Source organism: Hydractinia symbiolongicarpus, chromosome 2, assembly GCF_029227915.1.
Source record: "Hydractinia symbiolongicarpus strain clone_291-10 chromosome 2, HSymV2.1, whole genome shotgun sequence".
In the NCBI taxonomy this organism is placed as follows: domain Eukaryota; kingdom Metazoa; phylum Cnidaria; class Hydrozoa; order Anthoathecata; family Hydractiniidae; genus Hydractinia; species Hydractinia symbiolongicarpus.
Genome location: NC_079876.1, coordinates 11367364 through 11394532, shown reverse-complemented (window position 1 = coordinate 11394532; position 27169 = coordinate 11367364). Strand labels below are relative to the sequence as shown.

The following is a 27169-nucleotide window of genomic DNA, read 5'->3' as shown; positions in this document are numbered from 1 at the left end:
CATATCAAATGTGTGTTTTTATATTTTCCGCACAAAAAGAATAAATAAGAACAAGAAGAAGACAGCGTCTTTAACATCTGCGCTGCAGGAGAAATCTAATGGTCATACGTACGCAATTCGCTGCGTCAAGATCGTGCGCCATATAATATAAAATTCATTATGTAATGCATATAAAGCATTCATGATACATAAATACTGTTTTGCATTTAGGGTGAACATTATTTTATGAACGTACGTACGATAAAATGGATCAAATCAAGAGTAATTTTAAGAATGACGGCTGGATATGGATAAAAAAACGCGGCCATAATCGTCCCCCCTGGCCTTGTTAGGTCTTAACATCGGGACGGAACCTGAACCGTCCCCAGTAGGTCAAAAAGAAGAAGAAGAAGCTCTAGAAACGAGGTTGGAAATGCGACCAGAAGTACTATGTTGATCACCATGAAAAAAACGACTATCAAATATCACAGCACACTCTAGCCTACTCATAGACTGTGCACTTCGCCTTAGTCGTTCACATTTGGTGAAAAGAGGGGATTGGGAGCTATAACATCGTTAGCATGTTCTGGAAGGCAAGTCGTTAATGTGCATGCGTATTATTTTCAGAAAATAGAAAACACCAGCGTATCAAAATCGATCGAAGTTACGAAGCGCGTCTGGTTTGCAGGGAACGCCATAGGGGGTACAGAAAAAATCAGGTACGGATGCCTGAATTATTCTGTACCCCCCTACAGTTAAAGGCGTACAATATCTGGCAACGCCATAGGGGGTACAGAAAAATCAGGTATGAATGCCTGAATTATTCTGTACCCCCCTACAGTTCTGGGCGTGCAAATATCTGGCAACGCCATGGAGGGTACAGAAAAAATCAGGTATGGATGCCTGAATTATCCTGTACCCCCCTACTGTTTTGGGCGTATAAATATCTGGCAACGCCATAGGGGGTACAGAAAAAATCAGGTATTAATGCCTGAATTATTCTTTACCCCCCTACAGTTCTAGGCGTACAATATCTGGCAACGCCATAGGGGGTACAGAAAAAATCAGGTATGAATGCCTGAATTATTCTGTACCCCCTACAGTTCTGGGCGTGCAAATATCTGGCAACGCCATAGGGGGTACAGAAAAAATCAGGTATGGATGCCTGAATTATTCTGTACCCCCCTACAGTTCTGGGCGTACAAATATCTGGGTACGCCATGGGGGGTACAGAAAAAATCAGGTATGGATGCCTGAATTATTCTGTACCCCCTTACAGTTCTGGGCGTAGAAGTATCTGGCAACGGCAAAGGGGGTACAGAAGAAATCACGTATGAATGCCTGAATTATTCTGTACCCCCTACAGTTCTGGGCGTACAAATATCTGGGTACGCCATGGGGGGTACAGAAAAAATCAGGTATGGATGCCTGAATTATTCTGTACCCCCCTACAGTTCTGGGCGTGCAAATATCTGGCAACGCCATAGAGGGTTCAGAAAAAATCAGGTATGGATGCCTGAATTATTCTGTACCCCCCTACAGTTTTGGGCGTATAAATGTCTGGCAACGTCATAGGGGGTACAGAAAAAATCAGGTATTAATGCCTGAATTATTCTGTACCCCCCTACAGTTCTAGGCGTACAATATCTGGCAACGCCATAGGGGTTACAGAAAAAATCAGGTATGAATGCCTGAATTATTCTGTACCCCCTACAGTTCTGGGCGTGCAAATATCTGGCAACGCCAGAGGGGGTACAGAAAAAATCAGGTATGGATGCCTGAAATATTCTGTACCCCCCCACAGTTCTGGGCGTACAAATATCCGGGTACGCCATGGGGGCTACAGAAAAAATCAGGTATGGATGCCTGAATTATTCTGTACACCCCTACAGTTCTAGGCGTACACTATCCGGCAACGCCATAGGGGGTACAGAAAAAATCAGGTATGAATGCCTGAATTATTCTGTACCCCCCTACAGTTCTAGGCGTACAATATCTGGGAACGCCATAGGGGGTACAGAAAAAATCAGGTATGAATGCCTGAATTATTCTGTACCCCCTACAGTTCTGGGCGTGCAAATATCTGGCAACGCCATAGGGGGTACAGAAAAAATCAGGTATGGATGCCTGAAATATTCTGTACCCCCCCCACAGTTCTGGGCGTCCAAATATCCGGGTACGCCATGGGGGCTACAGAAAAAATCAGGTATGGATGCCTGAATTATTCTGTACACCTCCACAGTTCTGGGCGTACAAATATCCGGGTACGCCATGGGGGCTACAGAAAAAATCAGGTATGGATGCCTGAATTATTCTGTACACCCTTACAGTTCTTGGCGTAGAAGTATCTGGCAACGGCGAAGGGGGTACAGAAAAAATCAGGTATGGATGCCTGAATTATTCTGTAACCCCTACAGTTCTGGGCGTACAAATATCTGGGTACGCCATGGGGGGTACAGAAAAAATCAGGTATGGATGCCGGAATTATTCTGTACCCCCCTACAGTTCTAGGCGTACAATATCTGGCAACGCCACAGGGGGTACAGAAAAAATCAGGTATGAATGCCTGAATTATTCTGTACCCCCTACAGTTCTGGGCGTGCAAATATCTGGCAACGCCATAGAGGGTACAGAAAAAATCAGGTATTAATGCCTGAATTATTCTGTACCCCCCTACAGTTCTAGGCGTACAATATCTGGCAACGCCATAGGAAGTACAGAAAAAATCAGGTATGTATGCCTGAATTATTCTGTACCCCCTACAGTTCTGGGCGTGCAAATATCTGGCAACGCCATAGGGGGTACAGAAAAAATCACGTATGGATGCCTGAATTATTCTGTATCCCCCTACAGTTCTGGGCGTACAAATATGTGGGTACGCCATGGGGGGTACAGAAAAAATCAGGTATGGATGCCTGAATTATTCTGTACCCCCCTACAGTTCTAGGCGTACAATATCTGGCAACGCCACAGGGGGTACAGAAAAAATCAGGTATGAATGCCTGAATTATTCTGTACCCCCCTACAGTTCTTGGCGTGCAAATATCTGGCAACGCCATAGAGGGTACAGAAAAAATCAGGTATGGATGCCTGAATTATCCTGTACCCCCCTACTGTTTTGGGCGTATAAATATCTGGCAACGCCATAGGGGGTACAGAAAAAATCACGTATGAATGCCTGAATTATTCTGTACCCCCTACAGTTCTGGGCGTGCAAATATCTGGCAACGTCATAGGGGGTACAAAAAAAATCAGGTATGGATGCCTGAATTATTCTGTACCCCCCTACAGTTCTGGGCGTACAAATATCTGGGTACACCATGGGGGTACAGAAAAAATCAGGTATGGATGCCTGAATTATTCTGTACCTCCTTACAGTTCTGGGCGTAGAAGTATCTGTCAACGGCAAAGGGGGTACAGAAGAAATTACGTATGAATGCCTGAATTATTCTGTACCCCCTCAGTGCTGGTCGTACAAACATCTGGCAACGCCATAGGGGGCACAAAAAAAATCACGTATGAATGCCTGAATTATTCTGTAGCCCCTACAGTGCTGGGCGTACAAACATCTGGTAACGTCATAAGGGGTACAGAAATAATCAGGTATGGATGCCTGAATTATTCTGTACCCACCTACAATTCTGGGCGTACAAATATCTGGTAACGCCATAGGGGGTACAAAAAAAGTCAGGTATTAATGCCTGAATTATTCTGTATCCCCCTACAGTTCTAGGCGTACACTATCCGGCAACGGCATAGGGGTACAGAAAAAATCAGGTATGAATGCCTGAATTATTCTGTACCCCCTACAGTTCTGGGCGTGCAAATATCTGGCAACGCGATAGGGTGTACAGAAAAAATCAGGTATGAATGCCTGAATTATTCTGTACCCCCCTACAGTTCTGGGCGTGCAAATATCTGGCAACGCCATAGAGGGTACAGAAAAAATCAGGTATGGATGCCTGAATTATTCTGTACCCCCCTACAGTTTTGGGCGTATAAATGTCTGGCAACGTCATAGGGGGTAAAGAAAAAATCAGGTATTAATGCCTGAATTATTCTGTACCCCCCTACAGTTCTAGGCGTACAATATCTGGCAACGCCATAGGGGGTACAGAAAAAATGAGGTATGAATGCCTGAATTATTCTGTACCCCCTACAGTTCTGGGCGTGCAAATATCTGGCAACGCCATAGGGCGTACAGAAAAAATCACGTATGGATGCCTGAATTATTATGTACCCCCCTACAGTTCAGGGCGTACAAATATCTGGGTACGCCATGGGGGGTACAGAAAAAATCAAGTATGGAAGCCTGAATTATTCTGTACCCCCCTACAGTTCTAGGCGTACAATATCTGGCAACCCCACAGGGGGTACAGAAAAAATCAGGTATGAATGCCTGAATTATTCTGTACCTCCTACAGTTCTGGGCGTGCAAATATCTGGCAACGCCATAGGGGGTACAGAAAAAATCACGTATGGATGCCTGAATTATTCTGTACCCCCCCTACAGTTCTGGGCGTACAAATATCTGGGTACGCCATGGGGGGTACAGAAAAAATCAGGTATGGATGCCTGAATTATTCTGTACCCCCCTACAGTTCTAGGCGTACAATATCTGGCAACGCCACAGGGGGTACAGAAAAAATCAGGTATGAATGCCTGAATTATTCTGTACCCCCCTACAGTTCTGGGCGTGCAAATATCTGGCAACGCCATGGAGGGTACAGAAAAAATCAGGTATGGATGCCTGAATTATCCTGTACCCCCCTACTGTTTTGGGCGTATAAATATCTGGCAACGCCATAGGGGGTACAGAAAAAATCAGGTATTAATGCCTGAATTATTCTTTACCCCCCTACAGTTCTAGGCGTACAATATCTGGCAACGCCATAGGGGGTACAGCAAAAATCAGGTATGAATGCCTGAATTATTCTGTACCCCCTACAGTTCTGGGCGTGCAAATATCTGGCAACGCCATAGGGGGTACAGAAAAAATCAGGTATGGATGCCTGAATTATTCTGTACCCCCCTACAGTTCTGGGCGTACAAATATCTGGGTACGCCATGGGGGGTACAGAAAAAATCAGGTATGGATGCCTGAATTATTCTGTACCCCCTTACAGTTCTGGGCGTAGAAGTATCTGGCAACGGCAAAGAGGGTACAGAAGAAACACGTATGAATGCCTGAATTATTCTGTACCCCCTACAGTTCTGGGCGTACAAATATCTGGGTACGCCATGGGGGGTACAGAAAAAATCAGGTATGGATGCCTGAATTATTCTGTACCCCCCTACAGTTCTGGGCGTGCAAATATCTGGCAACGCCATAGAGGGTTCAGAAAAAATCAGTTATGGATGCCTGAATTATTCTGTACCCTCCTACAGTTTTGGGCGTATAAATGTCTGGCAACGTCATAGGGGGTACAGAAAAAATGAGGTATTAATGCCTGAATTATTCTGTACCCCCCTACAGTTCTAGGCGTACAATATCTGGCAACGCCATAGGGGTTACAGAAAAAATCAGGTATGAATGCCTTAATTATTCTGTACCCCCTACAGTTCTGGGCGTGCAAATATCTGGCAACGCCATAGGGGGTACAGAAAAAATCAGGTATGGATGCCTGAAATATTCTGCACCCCCCACAGTTCTGGGCGTACAAATATCCGGGTACGCCATGGGGGCTACAGAAAAAATCAGATATGGATGCCTGAATTATTCTGTACACCCCTACAGTTCTAGGCGTACACTATCCGGCAACGCCATAGGGGGTACAGAAAAAATCAGGTATGAATGCCTGAATTATTCTGTACCCCCCTACAGTTCTAGGCGTACAATATCTGGGAACGCCATAGGGGGTACAGAAAAAATCAGGTATGAATGCCTGAATTATTCTGTACCCCCTACAGTTCTGGGCGTGCAAATATCTGGCAACGCCATAGGGGGTACAGAAAAAATCAGGTATGGATGCCTGAAATATTCTGTACCCCCCCCCAGAGTTCTGGGCGTACAAATATCCGGGTACGCCATGGGGGCTACAGAAAAAATCAGGTATGGATGCCTGAATTATTCTGTACACCCCCACAGTTCTGGGCGTACAAATATCCGGGTACGCCATGGGGGCTACAGAAAAAATCAGGTATGGATGCCTGAATTATTCTGTACACCCTTACAGTTCTTGGCGTAGAAGTATCTGGCAACGGCGAAGGGGGTACTGAGAAAATCAGGTATGGATGCCTGAATTATTCTGTAACCCCTACAGTTCAGGGCGTACAAATATCTGGGTACGCCATGGGGGGTACAGAAAAAATCAGGTATGGATGCCGGAATTATTCTGTACCCCCCTACAGTTCTAGGCGTACAATATCTGGCAACGCCACAGGGGTTACAGAAAAAATCAGGTATGAATGCCTGAATTATTCTGTACCCCCTACAGTTCTGGGCGTGCAAATATCTGGCAACGCCATAGAGGGTACAGAAAAAATCAGGTATTAATGCCTGAATTATTCTGTACCCCCTTACAGTTCTAGGCGTACAATATCTGGCAACGCCATAGGAAGTACAGAAAAAATCAGGTATGTATGCCTGAATTATTCTGTACCCCCTACAGTTCTGGGCGTGCAAATATCTGGCAACGCCATAGGGGGTACAGAAAAAATCACGTATGGATGCCTGAATTATTCTGTATCCCCCTACAGTTCTGGGCGTACAAATATGTGGGTACGCCATGGGGGGTACAGAAAAATTCAGGTATGGATGCCTGAATTATTCTGTACCCCCCTACAGTTCTAGGCGTACAATATCTGGCAACGCCACAGGGGGTACAGAAAAAATCAGGTATGAATGCCTGAATTATTCTGTACCCCCCTACAGTTCTTGGCGTGCAAATATCTGGCAACGCCATAGAGGGTACAGAAAAAATCAGGTATTAATGCCTGTATTATTCTGTACCCCCCTACAGTTCTAGGCGTACAATATCTGGCAACGCCATAGGGATTACAGAAAAAATCAGGTATGAATGCCTGAATTATTCTGTACCCACTACAGTTCTGGGCGTGCAAATATCTGGCAACGTCATAGGGGGTACAAAAAAAATCAGGTATGGATGCTTGAATTATTCTGTACCCCCCTACAGTTCTGGGCGTACAAATATCTGGGTACACCATGGGGGTACAGAAAAAATCAGGTATTGATGCCTGAATTATTCTGTACCTCCTTACAGTTCTGGGCGTAGAAGTATCTGGCAACGGCAAAGGGGGTACAGAAGAAATCACGTATGAATGCCTGAATTATTCTGTACCCCCTCAGTGGTGGTCGTACAAACATCTGGCAACGCCATAGGGGGCACAAAAAAAATCACGTATGAATGCCTGAATTATTCTGTACCCCCTACAGTGCTGGGCGTACAAACATCTGGTAACGTCATAAGGGGTACAGAAATAATCAGGTATGGATGCCTGAATTATTCTGTACCCACCTACAATTCTGGGCGTACAAATATCTGGTAACGCCATAGGGGGTACAAAAAAAGTCAGGTATTAATGCCTGAATTATTCTGTATCCGCCTACAGTTCTAGGCGTACACTATCCGGCAACGCCATAGGGGTACAGAAAAAATCAGGTATGAATGCCTGAATTATTCTGTACCCCATACAGTTCTGGGCGTGCAAATATCTGGCAACGCGATAGGGTGTACAGAAAAAATCAGGTATGAATGTCTGTATTATTCTGTACCCCCCTACAGTTCTGGGCGTGCAAATATCTGGCAACGCCATAGAGGGTACAGAAAAAATCAGGTATGGATGCCTGAATTATTCTGTACCCCCCTACAGTTTTGGGCGTATAAATGTCTGGCAACGTCATAGGGGGTACAAAAAAAATCAGGTATTAATGCCTGAATTATTCTGTACCCCCCTACAGTTCTAGGCGTACAATATCTGGCAACGCCATAGGGGGTACAGAAAAAATCAGGTATGAATGCCTGAATTATTCTGTACCCCCTACAGTTCTGGGCGTGCAAATATCTGGCAACGCCATAGGGCGTACAGAAAAAATCACGTATGGATGCCTGAATTATTCTGTACCCCCTACAGTTCAGGGCGTACAAATATCTGGGTACGCCATGGGGGGTACAGAAAAAATCAGGTATGGAAGCCTGAATTATTCTGTACCCCCCTACAGTTCTAGGCGTACAATATCCGGCAACGCCACAGGGGGTACAGAAAAAATCAGGTATGAATGCCTGAATTATTCTGTACCTCCTACAGTTCTGGGCGTGCAAATATCTGGCAACGCCATAGGGGGTACAGAAAAAATCACGCATGGATGCCTGAATTATTCTGTACCCCCCTACAGTTCTGGGCGTACAAATATCTGGGTACGCCATGGGGGGTACAGAAAAAATCAGGTATGGATGCCTGAATTATTCTGTACCCCCCTACAGTTCTAGGCGTACAATATCTGGCAACGCCACAGGGGGTACAGAAAAAATCAGGTATGAATGCCTGAATTATTCTGTACCCCCTTGCAGTTCTTGGCGTAGAAGTATCTGGCAACGGGAAAGGGGGTACAAAAGAAATCACGTATGGATGCCTGAATTATTCTGTCCCCCCCTACAGTTCTGGGCGTACAAATATCTGGGTACGCCATGGGGGGTACAGAAAAAATCAGGTATGGATGCCAGAATTATTCTGTACCCCCCTACAGTTCTAGGCGTACAATATCTGGCAACGCCACAGGGGGTACAGAAAAAATCATGTATGAATGCCTGAATTATTCTGTACCCCCCCTTCAGTTCTGGGCGTGCAAATATCTGGCAACGCCATGAAGGGTACAGAAAAAATCAGGTATGGATGCCTGAATTATCCTGTACCCCCCTACTGTTTTGGGCGTATAAATATCTGGCAACGCCATAGGGGGTACAGAAAAAATCAGGTATTAATGCCTGAATTATTCTGTACCCCCCTACAGTTCTAGGCGTACAATATCTGGCAATGCCATAGGGGGTACAGAAAAAATCAGGTATGAATGCCTGAATTATTCTGTACCCCCTACAGTTCTGGGCGTGCAAATATCTGGCAACGCCATAGGGGGTACAGAAAAAATCAGGTATGGATGCCTGAATTATTCTGTACCCCCCTACAGTTCTGGGCGTACAAATATCTGGGTACGCCATGGGGGGTACAGAAAAAATCAGGTATGGATGCCTGAATTATTCTGTATCCCCTTACAGTTCTGGGCGTAGAAGTATCTGGCAACGGCAAAGGGGGTACAGATGAAATCACGTATGAATGCCTGAATTATTCTGTACCCCCTGCAGTGCTGGTCGTACAAACATCTGGCAACGCCATAGGGGGTACAAAAAAAATCACGTATGAATGCCTGAATTATTCTGTACCCCCTACAGTTCTGGGCGTACAAATATCTGGGTACGCCATGGGGGGTACAGAAAAAATCAGGTATGGATGCCAGAATTATTCTGTACCCCCCTACAGTTCTAGGCGTACAATATCTGGCAACGCCACAGGGGGTACAGAAAAAATCATGTATGAATGCCTGAATTATTCTGTACCCCCCCTTCAGTTCTGGGCGTGCAAATATCTGGCAACGCCATGAAGGGTACAGAAAAAATCAGGTATGGATGCCTGAATTATCCTGTACCCCCCTACTGTTTTGGGCGTATAAATATCTGGCAACGCCATAGGGGGTACAGAAAAAAACAGGTATTAATGCCTGAATTATTCTGTACCCCCCTACAGTTCTAGGCGTACAATATCTGGCAATGCCATAGGGGGTACAGAAAAAATCAGGTATGAATGCCTGAATTATTCTGTACCCCCTACAGTTCTGGGCGTGCAAATATCTGGCAACGCCATAGGGGGTACAGAAAAAATCAGGTATGGATGCCTGAATTATTCTGTACCCCCCTACAGTTCTGGGCGTACAAATATCTGGGTACGCCATGGGGGGTACAGAAAAAATCAGGTATGGATGCCTGAATTATTCTGTATCCCCTTACAGTTCTGGGCGTAGAAGTATCTGGCAACGGCAAAGGGGGTACAGATGAAATCACGTATGAATGCCTGAATTATTCTGTACCCCCTGCAGTGCTGGTCGTACAAACATCTGGCAACGCCATAGGGGGTACAAAAAAAATCACGTATGAATGCCTGAATTATTCTGTACCCCCTACAGTGCTGGGCGTACAGACATCTGGTAACGCCATAAGGGGTACAGAAAAAATCAGGTATGAATGCCTGAATTATTCTGTACCCCCCTACAGTTCTGGGCGTACAAATATCTGATAACGCCATAGGGGGTACAGAAAAAATCAGGTATGAATGCCTGAATTATTCTGTACCACCTACAGTTCTGGGCGTGCAAATATCTGGCAACGCGATAGGGGGTACAGAAAAAATCAGGTATTAATGCTTGAATTATTCTGTACCCTCCCTACAGTTCTAGGCGTACAATATCTGGCAACGCGATAGGGGGTACAGAAAAAATCAGGTATGAATGCCTGAATTATTCTGTACCCCCTACAGTTCTGGGCGTGCAAATATCTGGCAACGCCATAGGGGGTACAGAAAAAATCAGGTATGTATGCCTGAATTATTCTGTACCCCCCTACAGTTCTGGGCGTACAAATATCTGGGTACGCCATGGAGGGTACAGAAAAAATCAGGTATGGATGCCTGAACTATTCTGTACCCCCCTACAGTTCTAGGCGTACAATATCTGGCAACGCCACAGGGGGTACAGAAAAAATCAGGTATGAATGCCTGAATTATTCTGTACCCCCCTACAGTTCTGGGCGTGCAAATATCTGGCAACGCCATAGAGGGTACAGAAAAAATCAGGTATGGATGCCTGAATTATCCTTTACCCCCCTACTGTTTTGGGCGTATAAATATCTGGCAACGCCATAGGGGGTACAGAAAAAATCAGGTATTAATGCCTGAATTATTCTGTACCCCCCTACAGTTCTAGGCGTACAATATCTGGCAACGCCATAGGGGGTACAGAAAAAATCAGGTATGAATGCCTGAATTATTCTGTACCCCCTACAGTTCTGGGCGTGCAAATATCTGGCAACGTCATAGGGGGTACAGAAAAAATCAGGTATGGATGCCTGAATTATTCTGTACCCCCCTACAGTGCTGGTCGTACAAACATCTGGCAACGCCATAGGGGGTACAAAAAAAATCACGTATGAATGCCTGACTTATTATGTACCCCCTACAGTGCTGGACGTACAAACATCTGGTAACGCCATAAGGGGTACAGAAAAAATCTGGTATTAATGCCTGAATTATTCTGTACCCCCCTACAGTTCTAGGCGTACAATATCTGGCAACGCCACAGGGGGTACAGAAAAAATCAGGTATGGATGCCTGAATTATTCTGTACCCCCCCCTCCCCCACAGTTCTGGGGGTACAAATATCCGGGTACGCCATGGGGGCTACAGAAAAAATCAGGTATGGAATCCTGAATTTTTCTGTACACCCTTACAGTTCTTGGCGTAGAAGTATCTGGCAACGGCGAAGGGGGTACAGAAAAAATCAGGTATGGATGCCTGAATTATTCTGTGCCCCCTTATAGTTCTGGGCGTACAAATATCTGGGTACGACATGGGGGGTACAGAAAAAATAAGGTATGGATGCCTGAATTATTCTGTACCCCCCTACAGTGCTGGTCGTACAAACATCTGGCAACGCCATAGGGATACAAAAAAAATCTCGTATGAAGGCCTGAATTATTCTGTACCCCCTACAGTGCTGGGCGTACAAACATCTGGTAACGCCATAAGGGGTACAGAAAAAATCAGGTATTAATGCCTGAATTATTCTGTTCCCCCCTACAGTTCTAGGCGTACAATATCTGGCAACGCCATAGGGGGTACAGAAAAAATCAGGTATGAATGCCTGAATTAATCTGTACCCCCTACAGTTCTGGGCGTGCAAATATCTGGGTACGCCATGGGGGGTACAGAAAAAATCAGGTATGGATGCCTGAATTATTCTGTATCCCCTTACAGTTCTGGGCGTAGAAGTATCTGGCAACGGCAAAGGGGGTACAGATGAAATCACGTATGAATGCCTGAATTATTCTGTACCCCCTGCAGTGCTGGTCGTACAAACATCTGGCAACGCCATAGGGGGTACAAAAAAAATCACGTATGAATGCCTGAATTATTCTGTACCCCCTACAGTTCTGGGCGTACAAATATCTGGGTACGCCATGGGGGGTACAGAAAAAATCAGGTATGGATGCCAGAATTATTCTGTACCCCCCTACAGTTCTAGGCGTACAATATCTGGCAACGCCACAGGGGGTACAGAAAAAATCATGTATGAATGCCTGAATTATTCTGTACCCCCCCTTCAGTTCTGGGCGTGCAAATATCTGGCAACGCCATGAAGGGTACAGAAAAAATCAGGTATGGATGCCTGAATTATCCTGTACCCCCCTACTGTTTTGGGCGTATAAATATCTGGCAACGCCATAGGGGGTACAGAAAAAAACAGGTATTAATGCCTGAATTATTCTGTACCCCCCTACAGTTCTAGGCGTACAATATCTGGCAATGCCATAGGGGGTACAGAAAAAATCAGGTATGAATGCCTGAATTATTCTGTACCCCCTACAGTTCTGGGCGTGCAAATATCTGGCAACGCCATAGGGGGTACAGAAAAAATCAGGTATGGATGCCTGAATTATTCTGTACCCCCCTACAGTTCTGGGCGTACAAATATCTGGGTACGCCATGGGGGGTACAGAAAAAATCAGGTATGGATGCCTGAATTATTCTGTATCCCCTTACAGTTCTGGGCGTAGAAGTATCTGGCAACGGCAAAGGGGGTACAGATGAAATCACGTATGAATGCCTGAATTATTCTGTACCCCCTGCAGTGCTGGTCGTACAAACATCTGGCAACGCCATAGGGGGTACAAAAAAAATCACGTATGAATGCCTGAATTATTCTGTACCCCCTACAGTGCTGGGCGTACAGACATCTGGTAACGCCATAAGGGGTACAGAAAAAATCAGGTATGAATGCCTGAATTATTCTGTACCCCCCTACAGTTCTGGGCGTACAAATATCTGATAACGCCATAGGGGGTACAGAAAAAATCAGGTATGAATGCCTGAATTATTCTGTACCACCTACAGTTCTGGGCGTGCAAATATCTGGCAACGCGATAGGGGGTACAGAAAAAATCAGGTATTAATGCTTGAATTATTCTGTACCCTCCCTACAGTTCTAGGCGTACAATATCTGGCAACGCGATAGGGGGTACAGAAAAAATCAGGTATGAATGCCTGAATTATTCTGTACCCCCTACAGTTCTGGGCGTGCAAATATCTGGCAACGCCATAGGGGGTACAGAAAAAATCAGGTATGTATGCCTGAATTATTCTGTACCCCCCTACAGTTCTGGGCGTACAAATATCTGGGTACGCCATGGAGGGTACAGAAAAAATCAGGTATGGATGCCTGAACTATTCTGTACCCCCCTACAGTTCTAGGCGTACAATATCTGGCAACGCCACAGGGGGTACAGAAAAAATCAGGTATGAATGCCTGAATTATTCTGTACCCCCCTACAGTTCTGGGCGTGCAAATATCTGGCAACGCCATAGAGGGTACAGAAAAAATCAGGTATGGATGCCTGAATTATCCTTTACCCCCCTACTGTTTTGGGCGTATAAATATCTGGCAACGCCATAGGGGGTACAGAAAAAATCAGGTATTAATGCCTGAATTATTCTGTACCCCCCTACAGTTCTAGGCGTACAATATCTGGCAACGCCATAGGGGGTACAGAAAAAATCAGGTATGAATGCCTGAATTATTCTGTACCCCCTACAGTTCTGGGCGTGCAAATATCTGGCAACGTCATAGGGGGTACAGAAAAAATCAGGTATGGATGCCTGAATTATTCTGTACCCCCCTACAGTGCTGGTCGTACAAACATCTGGCAACGCCATAGGGGGTACAAAAAAAATCACGTATGAATGCCTGACTTATTATGTACCCCCTACAGTGCTGGACGTACAAACATCTGGTAACGCCATAAGGGGTACAGAAAAAATCTGGTATTAATGCCTGAATTATTCTGTACCCCCCTACAGTTCTAGGCGTACAATATCTGGCAACGCCACAGGGGGTACAGAAAAAATCAGGTATGGATGCCTGAATTATTCTGTACCCCCCCCTCCCCCACAGTTCTGGGGGTACAAATATCCGGGTACGCCATGGGGGCTACAGAAAAAATCAGGTATGGAATCCTGAATTTTTCTGTACACCCTTACAGTTCTTGGCGTAGAAGTATCTGGCAACGGCGAAGGGGGTACAGAAAAAATCAGGTATGGATGCCTGAATTATTCTGTGCCCCCTTATAGTTCTGGGCGTACAAATATCTGGGTACGACATGGGGGGTACAGAAAAAATAAGGTATGGATGCCTGAATTATTCTGTACCCCCCTACAGTGCTGGTCGTACAAACATCTGGCAACGCCATAGGGGGTACAAAAAAAATCTCGTATGAAGGCCTGAATTATTCTGTACCCCCTACAGTGCTGGGCGTACAAACATCTGGTAACGCCATAAGGGGTACAGAAAAAATCAGGTATTAATGCCTGAATTATTCTGTTCCCCCCTACAGTTCTAGGCGTACAATATCTGGCAACGCCATAGGGGGTACAGAAAAAATCAGGTATGAATGCCTGAATTAATCTGTACCCCCTACAGTTCTGGGCGTGCAAATATCTGGGTACGCCATGGGGGGTACAGAAAAAATCAGGTATGGATGCCGGAATTATTCTGTACACCCCTACAGTTCTAGGCGTGCAAATACCTGGCAACGCCATAGAGGGTACAGAAAAAATCAGGTATGGATGCCTGAATTATTCTGTACCCCCTACAGTTTTGGGCGTATAAATGTCTGGCAACGTCATAAGGGGTACAGAAAAAATCAGGTATTAATGCCTGAATTATTCTGTACCCCCCTACAGTTCTAGGCGTACAATATCTGGCAACGCCATAGGGGGTACAGAAAAAATCAGGTATGAATGCCTGAATTATTCTGTACCCCCTACAGTTCTGGGCGTTCAAATATATGGCAACCCCATAGGGGGTACAGAAAAAATCAGGTATGGATGCCTGAATTATTCTGTACCCCCCTACAGTTCTGGGCGTACAAATATCTGGGTACGCCATGGGGGGTACAGAAAAAATCAGGTATGGATGCCTGAATTATTCTGTACCCCCCTACAGTTCTAGGCGTACAATATCTGGCAACGCCACAGGGGGTACAGAAAAAATCAGGTATGAATGCCTGAATTCTTCTGTACCCCCCTACAGTTCTGGTCGTGCAAATATCTGGCAACGCCATAGAGGGTACAAAAAAAATCAGGTATGGATGCCTGAATTATCCTGTACCCCCCTACTGTTTTGGGCGTATAAATATCTGGCAACGCCATAGGGGGTACAGAAAAAATCAGGTATTAATGCCTGAATTATTCTGTACCCCCTACAGTTCTAGGCGTACGATATCTGGCAACGCCATAGGGGGTACAGAAAAAATCAGGTATGAATGCCTGAATTATTTTGTACCCCCTACAGTTCTGGGCGTGCAAATATCTGGCAACGCCACAGGGGGTACAGAAAAAATCAGGTATGAATGCCTGAATTATTCTGTACCCCCCTACAGTTCTGGGCGTGCAAATATCTGGCAACGTCATAGAGGGTACAGAAAAAATCAGGTATGGATGCCTGAATTATCCTTTACCCCCCTACTGTTTTGGGCGTATAAATATCTGGCAACGCCATAGGGGGTACAGAAAAAATCAGGTATTAATGCCTGAATTATTCTGTACCCCCCTACAGTTCTAGGCGTACAATATCTGGCAACGCCATAGGGGGTACAGAAAAAATCAGGTATGAATGCCTGAATTATTCTGTACCCCCTACAGTTCTGGGCGTGCAAATATCTGGCAACGTCATAGGGGGTACAGAAAAAATCAGGTATGGATGCCTGAATTATTCTGTACCCCCCTACAGTGCTGGTCGTACAAACATCTGGCAACGCCATAGGGGGTACAAAAAAAATCACGTATGAATGCCTGAATTATTATGTACCCCCTACAGTGCTGGACGTACAAACATCTGGTAACGCCATAAGGGGTACAGAAAAAATCTGGTATTAATGCCTGAATTATTCTGTACCCCCCTACAGTTCTAGGCGTACAATATCTGGCAACGCCACAGGGGGTACAGAAAAAATCAGGTATGGATGCCTGAATTATTCTGTACCCCCCCCTCCCCCACAGTTCTGGGGGTACAAATATCCGGGTACGCCATGGGGGCTACAGAAAAAATCAGGTATGGAATCCTGAATTTTTCTGTACACCCTTACAGTTCTTGGCGTAGAAGTATCTGGCAACGGCGAAGGGGGTACAGAAAAAATCAGGTATGGATGCCTGAATTATTCTGTGCCCCCTTATAGTTCTGGGCGTACAAATATCTGGGTACGACATGGGGGGTACAGAAAAAATAAGGTATGGATGCCTGAATTATTCTGTACCCCCCTACAGTGCTGGTCGTACAAACATCTGGCAACGCCATAGGGGGTACAAAAAAAATCTCGTATGAAGGCCTGAATTATTCTGTACCCCCTACAGTGCTGGGCGTACAAACATCTGGTAACGCCATAAGGGGTACAGAAAAAATCAGGTATTAATGCCTGAATTATTCTGTGCCCCCCTACAGTTCTAGGCGTACAATATCTGGCAACGCCATAGGGGGTACAGAAAAAATCAGGTATGAATGCCTGAATTAATCTGTACCCCCTACAGTTCTGGGCGTGCAAATATCTTGGTACGCCATGGGGGGTACAGAAAAAATCAGGTATGGATGCCTGAATTATTCTGTACCCCCCTACAGTTCTAGGCGTACAATATCTGGCAACGCCACAGGGGGTACAGAAAAAATCAGGTATGAATGCCTGAATTATTCTGTACCCCCCTACAGTTCTGGTCGTGCAAATATCTGGCAACGCCATAGAGGGTACAGAAAAAATCAGGTATGGATGCCTGAATTATCCTGTACCCCCCTACTGTTTTGGGCGTATAAATATCTGGCAACGCCATAGGGGGTACAGAAAAAATCAGGTATTAATGCCTGAATTATTCTGTACCCCCTACAGTTCTAGGCGTACGATATCTGGCAACGCCATAGGGGGTACAGAAAAAATCAGGTATGAATGCATGAATTATTTTGTACCCCCTACAGTTCTGGGCGTGCAAATATCTGGCAACGCCACAGGGGGTACAGAAAAAATCAGGTATGAATGCCTGAATTATTCTGTACCCCCCTACAGTTCTGGGCCTGCAAATATTTGGCAACGTCATAGAGGGTACAGAAAAAATCAGGTATGGATGCCTGAATTTTTCTGTACCCCCCTACAGTTTTGGGCGTATAAATGTCTGGCAACGTCACAGGGGGTACATAAAAAATCAGGTATTAATGCCTGAATTATTCTGTACCCCCCTACAGTTCTAGGCGTACAATATCTAGCAACGCCATAGGGGGTACAGAAAAAATGAGGTATGAATGCCTGAATTATTCTGTACCCCCTACAGTTCTAGGCGTGCAAATATATGGCAACCCCATAGGGGGTACAGAAAAAATCAGGTATGGATGCCTGAATTATTCTGTACCCCCCCCCCCCCCCCCCCACAGTTCTGGGCGTACAAATATCCGGGTACGCCATGGGGGCTACAGAAAAAATCAGGTATGGATGCCTGAATTATTCTGTACACCCTTACAGTTCTTGGCGTAGAAGTATCTGGCAACGGCGAAGGGGGTACAGAAAAAATCAGGTATGGATGCCTGAATTATTCTGTACCCCCCTACAGTTCTGGGCGTACAAATATCTGGCAACGCCATAGGGGGCACAAAAAAAATCACGTATGAATGCCTGAATTATTCTGTACCCCCTACAGTGCTGGGCGTACAAACATCTGGTAACGTCATAAGGGGTCCAGAAATAATCAGGTATGGATGCCTGAATTATTCTGTACCCACCTACAATTCTGGGCGCACAAATATCTGGTAACGCCATAGGGGTACAAAAAAAGTCAGGTATTAATGCCTGAATTATTCTGTATCCCCCTACAGTTCTAGGCGTACACTATCCGGCAACGCCATAGGGGTACAGAAAAAATCAGGTATGAATGCCTGAATTATTCTGTACCCCCTACAGTTCTGGGCGTGCAAATATCTGGCAACGCGATAGGGTGTACAGAAAAAATCAGGTATGAATGCCTGAATTATTCTGTACCCCCCTACAGTTCTGGGCGTGCAAATATCTGGCAACGCCATAGAGGGTACAGAAAAAATCAGGTATGGATGCCTGAATTATTCTGTACCCCCCTACAGTTTTGGGCGTATAAATGTCTGGCAACGTCATAGGGGGTAAAGAAAAAATCAGGTATTAATGCCTGAATTATTCTGTACCCCCCTACAGTTCTAGGCGTACAATATCTGGCAACGCCATAGGGGGTACAGAAAAAATCAGGTATGAATGCCTGAATTATTCTGTACCCCCTACAGTTCTGGGCGTGCAAATATCTGGCAACGCCATAGGGCGTACAGAAAAAATCACGTATGGATGCCTGAATTATTCTGTACCCCCCTACAGTTCAGGGCGTACAAATATCTGGGTACGCCATGAGGGGTACAGAAAAAATCAAGTATGGAAGCCTGAATTATTCTGTACCCCCCTACAGTTCAAGGCGTACAATATCTGGCAACGCCACAGGGGGTACAGAAAAAATCAGGTATGAATGCCTGAATTATTCTGTACCTCCTACAGTTCTGGGCGTGCAAATATCTGGCAACGCCATAGGGGGTACAGAAAAAATCACGTATGGATGCCTGAATTATTCTGTACCCCCCCTACAGTTCTGGGCGTACAAATATCTGGGTACGCCATGGGGGGTACAGAAAAAATCAGGTATGGATGCCTGAATTATTCTGTACCCCCCTACAGTTCTAGGCGTGCAATATCTGGCAACGCCACAGGGGCTACAGAAAAAATCAGGTATGAATGCCTGAATTATTCTGTACCCCCCTACAGTTCTGGGCGTGCAAATATCTGGCAACACCATGGAGGGTACAGAAAAAATCAGGTATGGATGCCTGAATTATCCTGTACCCCCCTACTGTTTTGGGCGTATAAATATCTGGCAACGCCATAGGGGGTACAGAAAAAATCAGGTATTAATGCCTGAATTATTCTTTACCCCCCTACAGTTCTAGGCGTACAATATCTGGCAACGCCATAGGGGGTACAGAAAAAATCAGGTATGGATGCCTGAATTATTCTGTACCCCCCTACAGTTCTGGGCGTACAAATATCTGGGTACGCCATGGGGGGTACAGAAAAAATCAGGTATGGATGCCTGAATTATTCTGTACCCCCTTACAGTTCTGGGCGTAGAAGTATCTGGCAACGGCAAAGAGGGTACAGAAGAAATCACGTATGAATGCCTGAATTATTCTGTACCCCCTACAGTTCTGGGCGTACAAATATCTGGGTACGCCATGGGGGGTACAGAAAAAATCAGGTATGGATGCCTGAATTATTCTGTACACCCCTACAGTTCTGGGCGTGCAAATATCTGGCAACGCCATAGAGGGTTCAGAAAAAATCAGGTATGGATGCCTGAATTATTCTGTACCCCCCTACAGTTTTGGGCGTATAAATGTCTGGCAACGTCATAGGGGGTACAGAAAAAATCAGGTATTAATGCCTGAATTATTCTGTACCCCCCTACAGTTCTAGGCGTACAATATCTGGCAACGCCATAGGGGTTACAGAAAAAATCAGGTATGAATGCCTGAATTATTCTGTACCCCCTACAGTTCTGGGCGTGCAAATATCTGGCAACGCCATAGGGGGTACAGAAAAAATCAGGTATGGATGCCTGAAATATTCTGCACCCCCCCACAGTTCTGGGCGTACAAATATCCGGGTACGCCATGGGGGCTACAGAAAAAATCAGGTATGGATGCCTGAATTATTCTGTACACCCCTACAGTTCTAGGCGTACACTATCCGGCAACGCCATAGGGGGTACAGAAAAAATCAGGTATGAATGCCTGAATTATTCTGTACCCCCCTACAGTTCTAGGCGTACAATATCTGGGAACGCCATAGGGGGTACAGAAAAAATCAGGTATGAATGCCTGAATTATTCTGTACCCCCTACAGTTCTGGGCGTGCAAATATCTGGCAACGCCATAGGGGGTACAGAAAAAATCAGGTATGGATGCCTGAAATATTCTGTACCCCTCCCACAGTTCTGGGCGTACAAATATCCGGGTACGCCATGGGGGCTACAGAAAAAATCAGGTATGGATGCCTGAATTATTCTGTACACCCCCACAGTTCTGGGCGTACAAATATCCGGGTACGCCATGGGGGCTACAGAAAAAATCAGGTATGGATGCCTGAATTATTCTGTACACCCTTACAGTTCTTGGCGTAGAAGTATCTGGCAACGGCGAAGGGGGTACTGAAAAAATCAGGTATGGATGCCTGAATTATTCTGTAACCCCTACAGTTCTGGGCGTACAAATATCTGGGTACGCCATGGGGGGTACAGAAAAAATCAGGTATGGATGCCGGAATTATTCTGTACCCCCCTACAGTTCTAGGCGTACAATATCTGGCAACTGTTATAGCGAATACACACTTTAATGGAGTACACGCTATACGATGGAGAGCATGTCGAAAACAAGTACGAAAGAAGAACTGTAAATATTATTATTTTTGAGAATAGATTATGTTGAACACACGTGTCCTCAGTTTTTAACATTGGCGACGAGAAATTATATTTTTAACGAAAGATCCTAAACAACAACAGAAATTTACTTCATTATCAGAAGAAATTAATCTTGGTGTAATTCGTGTGTATTACAAACTATGGCTATTTCAACTTTAAACCTTCCAACTTTTCCAAAGTTTGATACGGATGATTTTACTACAATCTCAACTCGATGGGAAAAATATAAGAAACGTTTTTTAAACTTGTGCGTCGCTCTGAACGTTGAAGAAGACAAGCAGAAATTAGCCTTATTGCTTAATTACATTGGTGAAGAGGCGTATGACATATACGACAATCTTTTAATACCAGGTACAGATGAAACGTTTGCAAACGCCATTACAATATTTGATGGATATTTTTCACCTAAGAAAAACATCGATTATGAAGTGTATGCATTTAGAAAACTAAAACAACACCCCGACGAAAACATTCATCAGTTTTATATACGGTTGAAACAGCAGGCGAATAAATGTGACTTTGGAACAAATTTGGACAAAGAGCTTAAACAACAAATTGTGTTATCTACTCATAACAGCAAAATTCGTAAACACGCATTTAAGAATACAGCAATTAGTTTAGCAGACTTATTGATTTATGGAAAACATTTGGAGGATGCAGATCAACAAGCCGATGATGTAGAGCGTTCGATGAATCCACAGGAAGAAATTAACCGACTTACAAAGAAACTGGAAACACTCAGAGGTAAGAACTTGTCGAGCAGAGGGAATAGCAGTAGCCGAAAAGATAACTATAAAACATGTTATAGATGTGGGAACGACTACCCACATTCTCAGGCATGTCCGGCCGAAGGGAAAGAATGTAATAAATGCCACAAGATCGGTCATTTTGCCCGTTGCTGCAAAAGTAGTGCTAGGGGTCCGATATCTCGAGGAAGGCGCTTCGTGAACAACAATACGGCTACTTCTGATTCCTCTGACTCTGGTGCCGAAAATGTGAACAGTTTAAATCTATTTATGTTATCTACCGCGGGGAATGCTAACAACAACAACAATAACTGTATTGCTAGTGTCCGTTCTAATTCAAATACACACTATGAGTCAAAAGTTTCAGTTTGCGTTGAGAATAGTGAGATCAAAGATTATGCGTCAGTAAATTCTATAGAAAGATTTTATACAAAAGTGAAGGTAGAAGGGGTCACACCCACACGATTCTTAATAGATACCGGTTCTGCTTTGAATATTTTGAACACAAAAACATTTCACAAAGTGAACGAAAATTGTGGCGGGAAACTTCGCTTACAAAAGACAGCCACCAAGGTGATCACATACGGCTCGAACGAACCCAAATTAAAAGTCCTCGGAAAAATTAACCTCGTTATCGAAAATAAGCACCGCCTTACAACAAAAGATTTTTATGTAATTAACACTGACCACAAAAATCTTTTAAACGGCAAAACTGCCCTCGAATTAAAATTAATAATTATGCCAAAGGATGACGCGATTCCTCAAAAGAAACCAGATAAATCTAGAAACACAAACAATGCGGCATATAAGATTAACGTGGAAACAAAAAACAGCACGAGGGAGAGCAAAACAAAACATGCCCAAAAAGTTCAACCACCTACTAGATTACGTGCGTTGATTGAAGTTTACAAAGAGAAGCTTTTTAGCAATAAGATCGGCAAATTTACGGATTATAAGGTCAAACTACATATTGACGAGAAAGTGACACCGGTCACACAGGCGGAACGACGTATCCCATTTGCACTAAGACAGAAAGTGAAAGCAGAGATAGAAAAATTACAGCAACAAGATATTATAGAGGAAGTTAAGGGACAACCGACGCCGTGGGTCAACCCAATTGTTGTCGTACCCAAGGGCAATAACGGTATTCGCATATGTCTCGACATGAGATGCGCAAACAGAGCGATAGTAAGAACACGTTATCCCACGCCTACTGTTGACGACCTACTTGTAAAACTTCAGGACAGCAAACACTTTACTAAACTAGACCTTAACGCAGCATTCCACCAGTTAGAACTAGACGAGTCTTGCAGATATATAACAGCGTTCCGCACACAAGACAAAATTATGCAATACAAACGATTAACATTTGGTGCAAATAGTGCTTCAGAGGAACTACAACATACGATCCAATCAATACTTTCAGACATAAACGGTGCAGACAATATTGCCGATGACATACTAGTTTACGCAAAAACGACAGAAGAACATGACAGAATCTTGACACAAGTGTTTAAGACACTATCGGATAAGGGAATAACATTAAACCTACACAAATGCTTGTTTGACCAACATAACCTTGAGTATTTCGGCTATGTGTTTTCAGCAGAGGGGATGAGACCAAGTCCGACAAAAATTAACGGTCTTTTAAACGTCAACCGACCTACAGACGTCAAATCATTAAGAAGCTTTTTGGGGATGATTAATTATTTAAAAAGATTCATTCCGAACTACAGTACCATTACTTATCCTCTCCGACGTTTAACGCGAAAAGATGTAAAATTTGAGTGGAATACAGAATGCCAAGAAGCGTTTGTAACTTTGACAACAACATTATCCGAAGAGTCGTGTCTGTCATACTTTGACGAAAACAAAGAAACACTCTTGTTCTGCGATGCAAGCCCAGTGGGAATTTCAGCGATCCTACTTCAAAAAAATTGTAAGAAAAATGACATAGATGTGATATCTTACTCTTCAAGATCACTTACGCAACCGGAAATGAATTACTCCCAGATAGAACGGGAATGTTTAGCAGCGACTTATGCATGTGAAAAAAACAATTTGTACCTTTACGGAAAGCACTTCACACTTTTTAGCGACAACAAAGCATTAGTAAATATACTGAACAATCCCAAATCAACACCGCCCCCGCGAATTGAACGAATGATGTTGCGACTACAGAGGTACAACTTTAAAACAGATTACGTCAGTTCTGCAGATAACATATGTGACTACCTAAGCCGAAATCCAACGTCTATTGGCACAGATACAAAATACATCGAAAAACACGTTAATTTTCTCACGTCGTACGCAACACCAAACGCTTTAGACATTAATGATATAAAAACCGCCACACTAGCTGACCCAGCATTAAAACAATTGATATTAATCATTAGCACAAACAAATGGCGACATCTGGAAGAAGCTCCAGAATCAGACGAAAAAAAGTTATTAAAACACTTCCACAAAATAAAAGATTCCTTAACCTTGAATTCAGAACAGAATCTAATACTGAAGGACAAACGAATTGTATTACCAAGAATATACCACCGTACAGTAGTTAAACTTGCCCACGTTGGTCATCAGGGATTATCAAAAACAAAAGCCCTTCTGCGAAGTAAAGTTTGGTTCACCGGCATGGACAAACTAGTAACAGATGAAGTAAACAACTGCATTCCATGTCAATCTGTCAGCAAGAAATCTAAGCTACCACCCATCCAGCCAACAGAATTACCGGCTCGTATATGGCAAACAGTCAACGCAGATTACTTGGGACCGCTCCCTGACAATAAGTATGCCTTAGTAATGATAGATCAGCGGAGTAGATATCCTGTAGTGGCATTCACAAACAATACCACAGCAAAGAACTTCACCAACATTTGTAACGATACCTTTGCACACTTTGGAAATCCGGAAACACTTGTTTCCGATAACGGACCGCCGTTTCGTTCCAGTGAAGTGAAAAGATATATGGAAAAGAGGAGAATATATCATAGGAGGGTTACGCCCCTATGGCCACAAGCGAATGGCGAGGTCGAGAGATTCATGTTACCATTGACGAAAATAATCTGTACAGCACACATTGAAAACAAGTCGTACGTCGAAGAAGTGCAGAACTTCTTGATGGCGTACCGTATAACACCTCATTCTACAACAAATATTCCTCCAGCCGACCTTATGTATAATCGCAAAATACGATGTGCTATTCCCGACTTTTTTAGCAAAGTTGACGACTCCATCGAACTACAGTTAAACAAAAATGACCAAGACAGTAAACAAAAAGCAAAAGAATATGCCGATAACAACAGATACACACAAGAACAAGAACTAAACATCGGTGACCGCGTTCTGGTGAAACAGAAAAAGATAAACAAAGTGACACCTCCTTTCAATCCGAATCCATACCACGTTACTGATATCAAAGGAACGATGATCACTGCGATGAATAAGGAAACAGAACACCAGATCACCCGCAACATATCTCATTTCAAACCAATTCCAGATACTGCCAAACATGTGCCAATAAAAATAGACACTGAGGATGAGGATGATGAGGAACACCATCTTACCGTTCACAGACCTGAACTTGAGAATAGCGGCCCCAAATCTACTTCTAAAACAACCATGACAAACAACTCTGCGTCACAGCGAACGTCGAAAGAACCGCAGTCGAGAAAGACATATCCAAAACGATATAGAAGACCAATACAAGAATGGAAAACACACTAACCAATGAACTTTCAAGACATCTGTAGATAGCAATTCGACAGACGTTTAGACAGACACGTAGTTATGTTAGAAATTTATGTTATGTATAGGACAAGTTGCTTCTCTTTTGTTTTGCTGTTTCAGGGGAAGATGTTATAGCGAATACACACTTTAATGGAGTACACGCTATACGATGGAGAGCATGTCGAAAAAAGTACGAAAGAAGAACTGTAAATATTATTATTTTTGAGAATAGATTATGTTGAACACACGTGTCCTCAGTTTTTAACAGCAACGCCATAGAGGGTACAGAAAAAATCAGGTATGAATGCCTGAATTATTCTGTACCCCCTACAGTTCTGGGCGTGCAAATATCTGGCAACGCCATAGGGGGTACAGAAAAAATCAGGTATGGATGCCTGAAATATTCTGTCCCCCCCCCCCCACAGTTCTGGGCGTACAAATATCCGGGTACGCCATGGGGGCTACAGAAAAAATCAGGTATGGATGCCTGAATTATTCTGTACACCCCCACAGTTCTGGGCGTACAAATATCCGGGTACGCCATGCGGGCTACAGAAAAAATCAGGTATGGATGCCTGAATTATTCTGTACACCCTTACAGTTCTTGGCGTAGAAGTATCTGGCAACGGCGAAGGGGGTACAGAAAAATCAGGTATGAATGCCTGAATTATTCTGTACCCCCCTACAGTTCTGGGCGTGCAAATATCTGGCAACGCCATGGAGGGTACAGAAAAAATCAGGTATGGATGCCTGAATTATCCTGTACCCCCCTACTGTTTTGGGCGTATAAATATCTGGCAACGCCATAGGGGGTACAGAAAAAATCAGGTATTAATGCCTGAATTATTCTTTACCCCCCTACAGTTCTAGGCGTACAATATCTGGCAACGCCATAGGGGGTACAGAAAAAATCAGGTATGAATGCCTGAATTATTCTGTACCCCCTACAGTTCTGGGCGTGCAAATATCTGGCAACGCCATAGGGGGTACAGAAAAAATCAGGTATGGATGCCTGAATTATTCTGTACCCCCCTACAGTTCTGGGCGTACAAATATCTGGGTACGCCATGGGGGGTACAGAAAAAATCAGGTATGGATGCCTGAATTATTCTGTACCCCCTTACAGTTCTGGGCGTAGAAGTATCTGGCAACGGCAAAGGGGGTACAGAAGAAATCACGTATGAATGCCTGAATTATTCTGTACCCCCTACAGTTCTGGGCGTACAAATATCTGGGTACGCCATGGGGGGTACAGAAAAAATCAGGTATGGATGCCTGAATTATTCTGTACCCCCCTACAGTTCTGGGCGTGCAAATATCTGGCAACGCCATAGAGGGTTCAGAAAAAATCAGGTATGGATGCCTGAATTATTCTGTACCCCCCTACAGTTTTGGGCGTATAAATGTCTGGCAACGTCATAGGGGGTACAGAAAAAATCAGGTATTAATGCCTGAATTATTCTGTACCCCCCTACAGTTCTAGGCGTACAATATCTGGCAACGCCATAGGGGTTACAGAAAAAATCAGGTATGAATGCCTGAATTATTCTGTACCCCCTACAGTTCTGGGCGTGCAAATATCTGGCAACGCCATAGGGGGTACAGAAAAAATCAGGTATGGATGCCTGAAATATTCTGTACCCCCCCACAGTTCTGGGCGTACAAATATCCGGGTACGCCATGGGGGCTACAGAAAAAATCAGGTATGGATGCCTGAATTATTCTGTACACCCCTACAGTTCTAGGCGTACACTATCCGGCAACGCCATAGGGGGTACAGAAAAAATCAGGTATGAATGCCTGAATTATTCTGTACCCCCCTACAGTTCTAGGCGTACAATATCTGGGAACGC

General features: G+C 44.2%; 1 protein-coding gene across 1 annotated transcript; it reads left to right on the top strand.

Annotated features, from left to right (window-relative positions):
- The first annotated feature begins 20978 nt into the window (after positions 1-20978).
- On the top strand, positions 20979-25313 carry LOC130629764 (uncharacterized protein K02A2.6-like). The gene has a single exon (XM_057443102.1). It carries the CDS (start codon positions 20979-20981, stop codon positions 25311-25313), a length of 4335 nt encoding a protein of 1444 aa, XP_057299085.1.
- The last annotated feature ends 1856 nt before the right edge of the window (positions 25314-27169 follow it).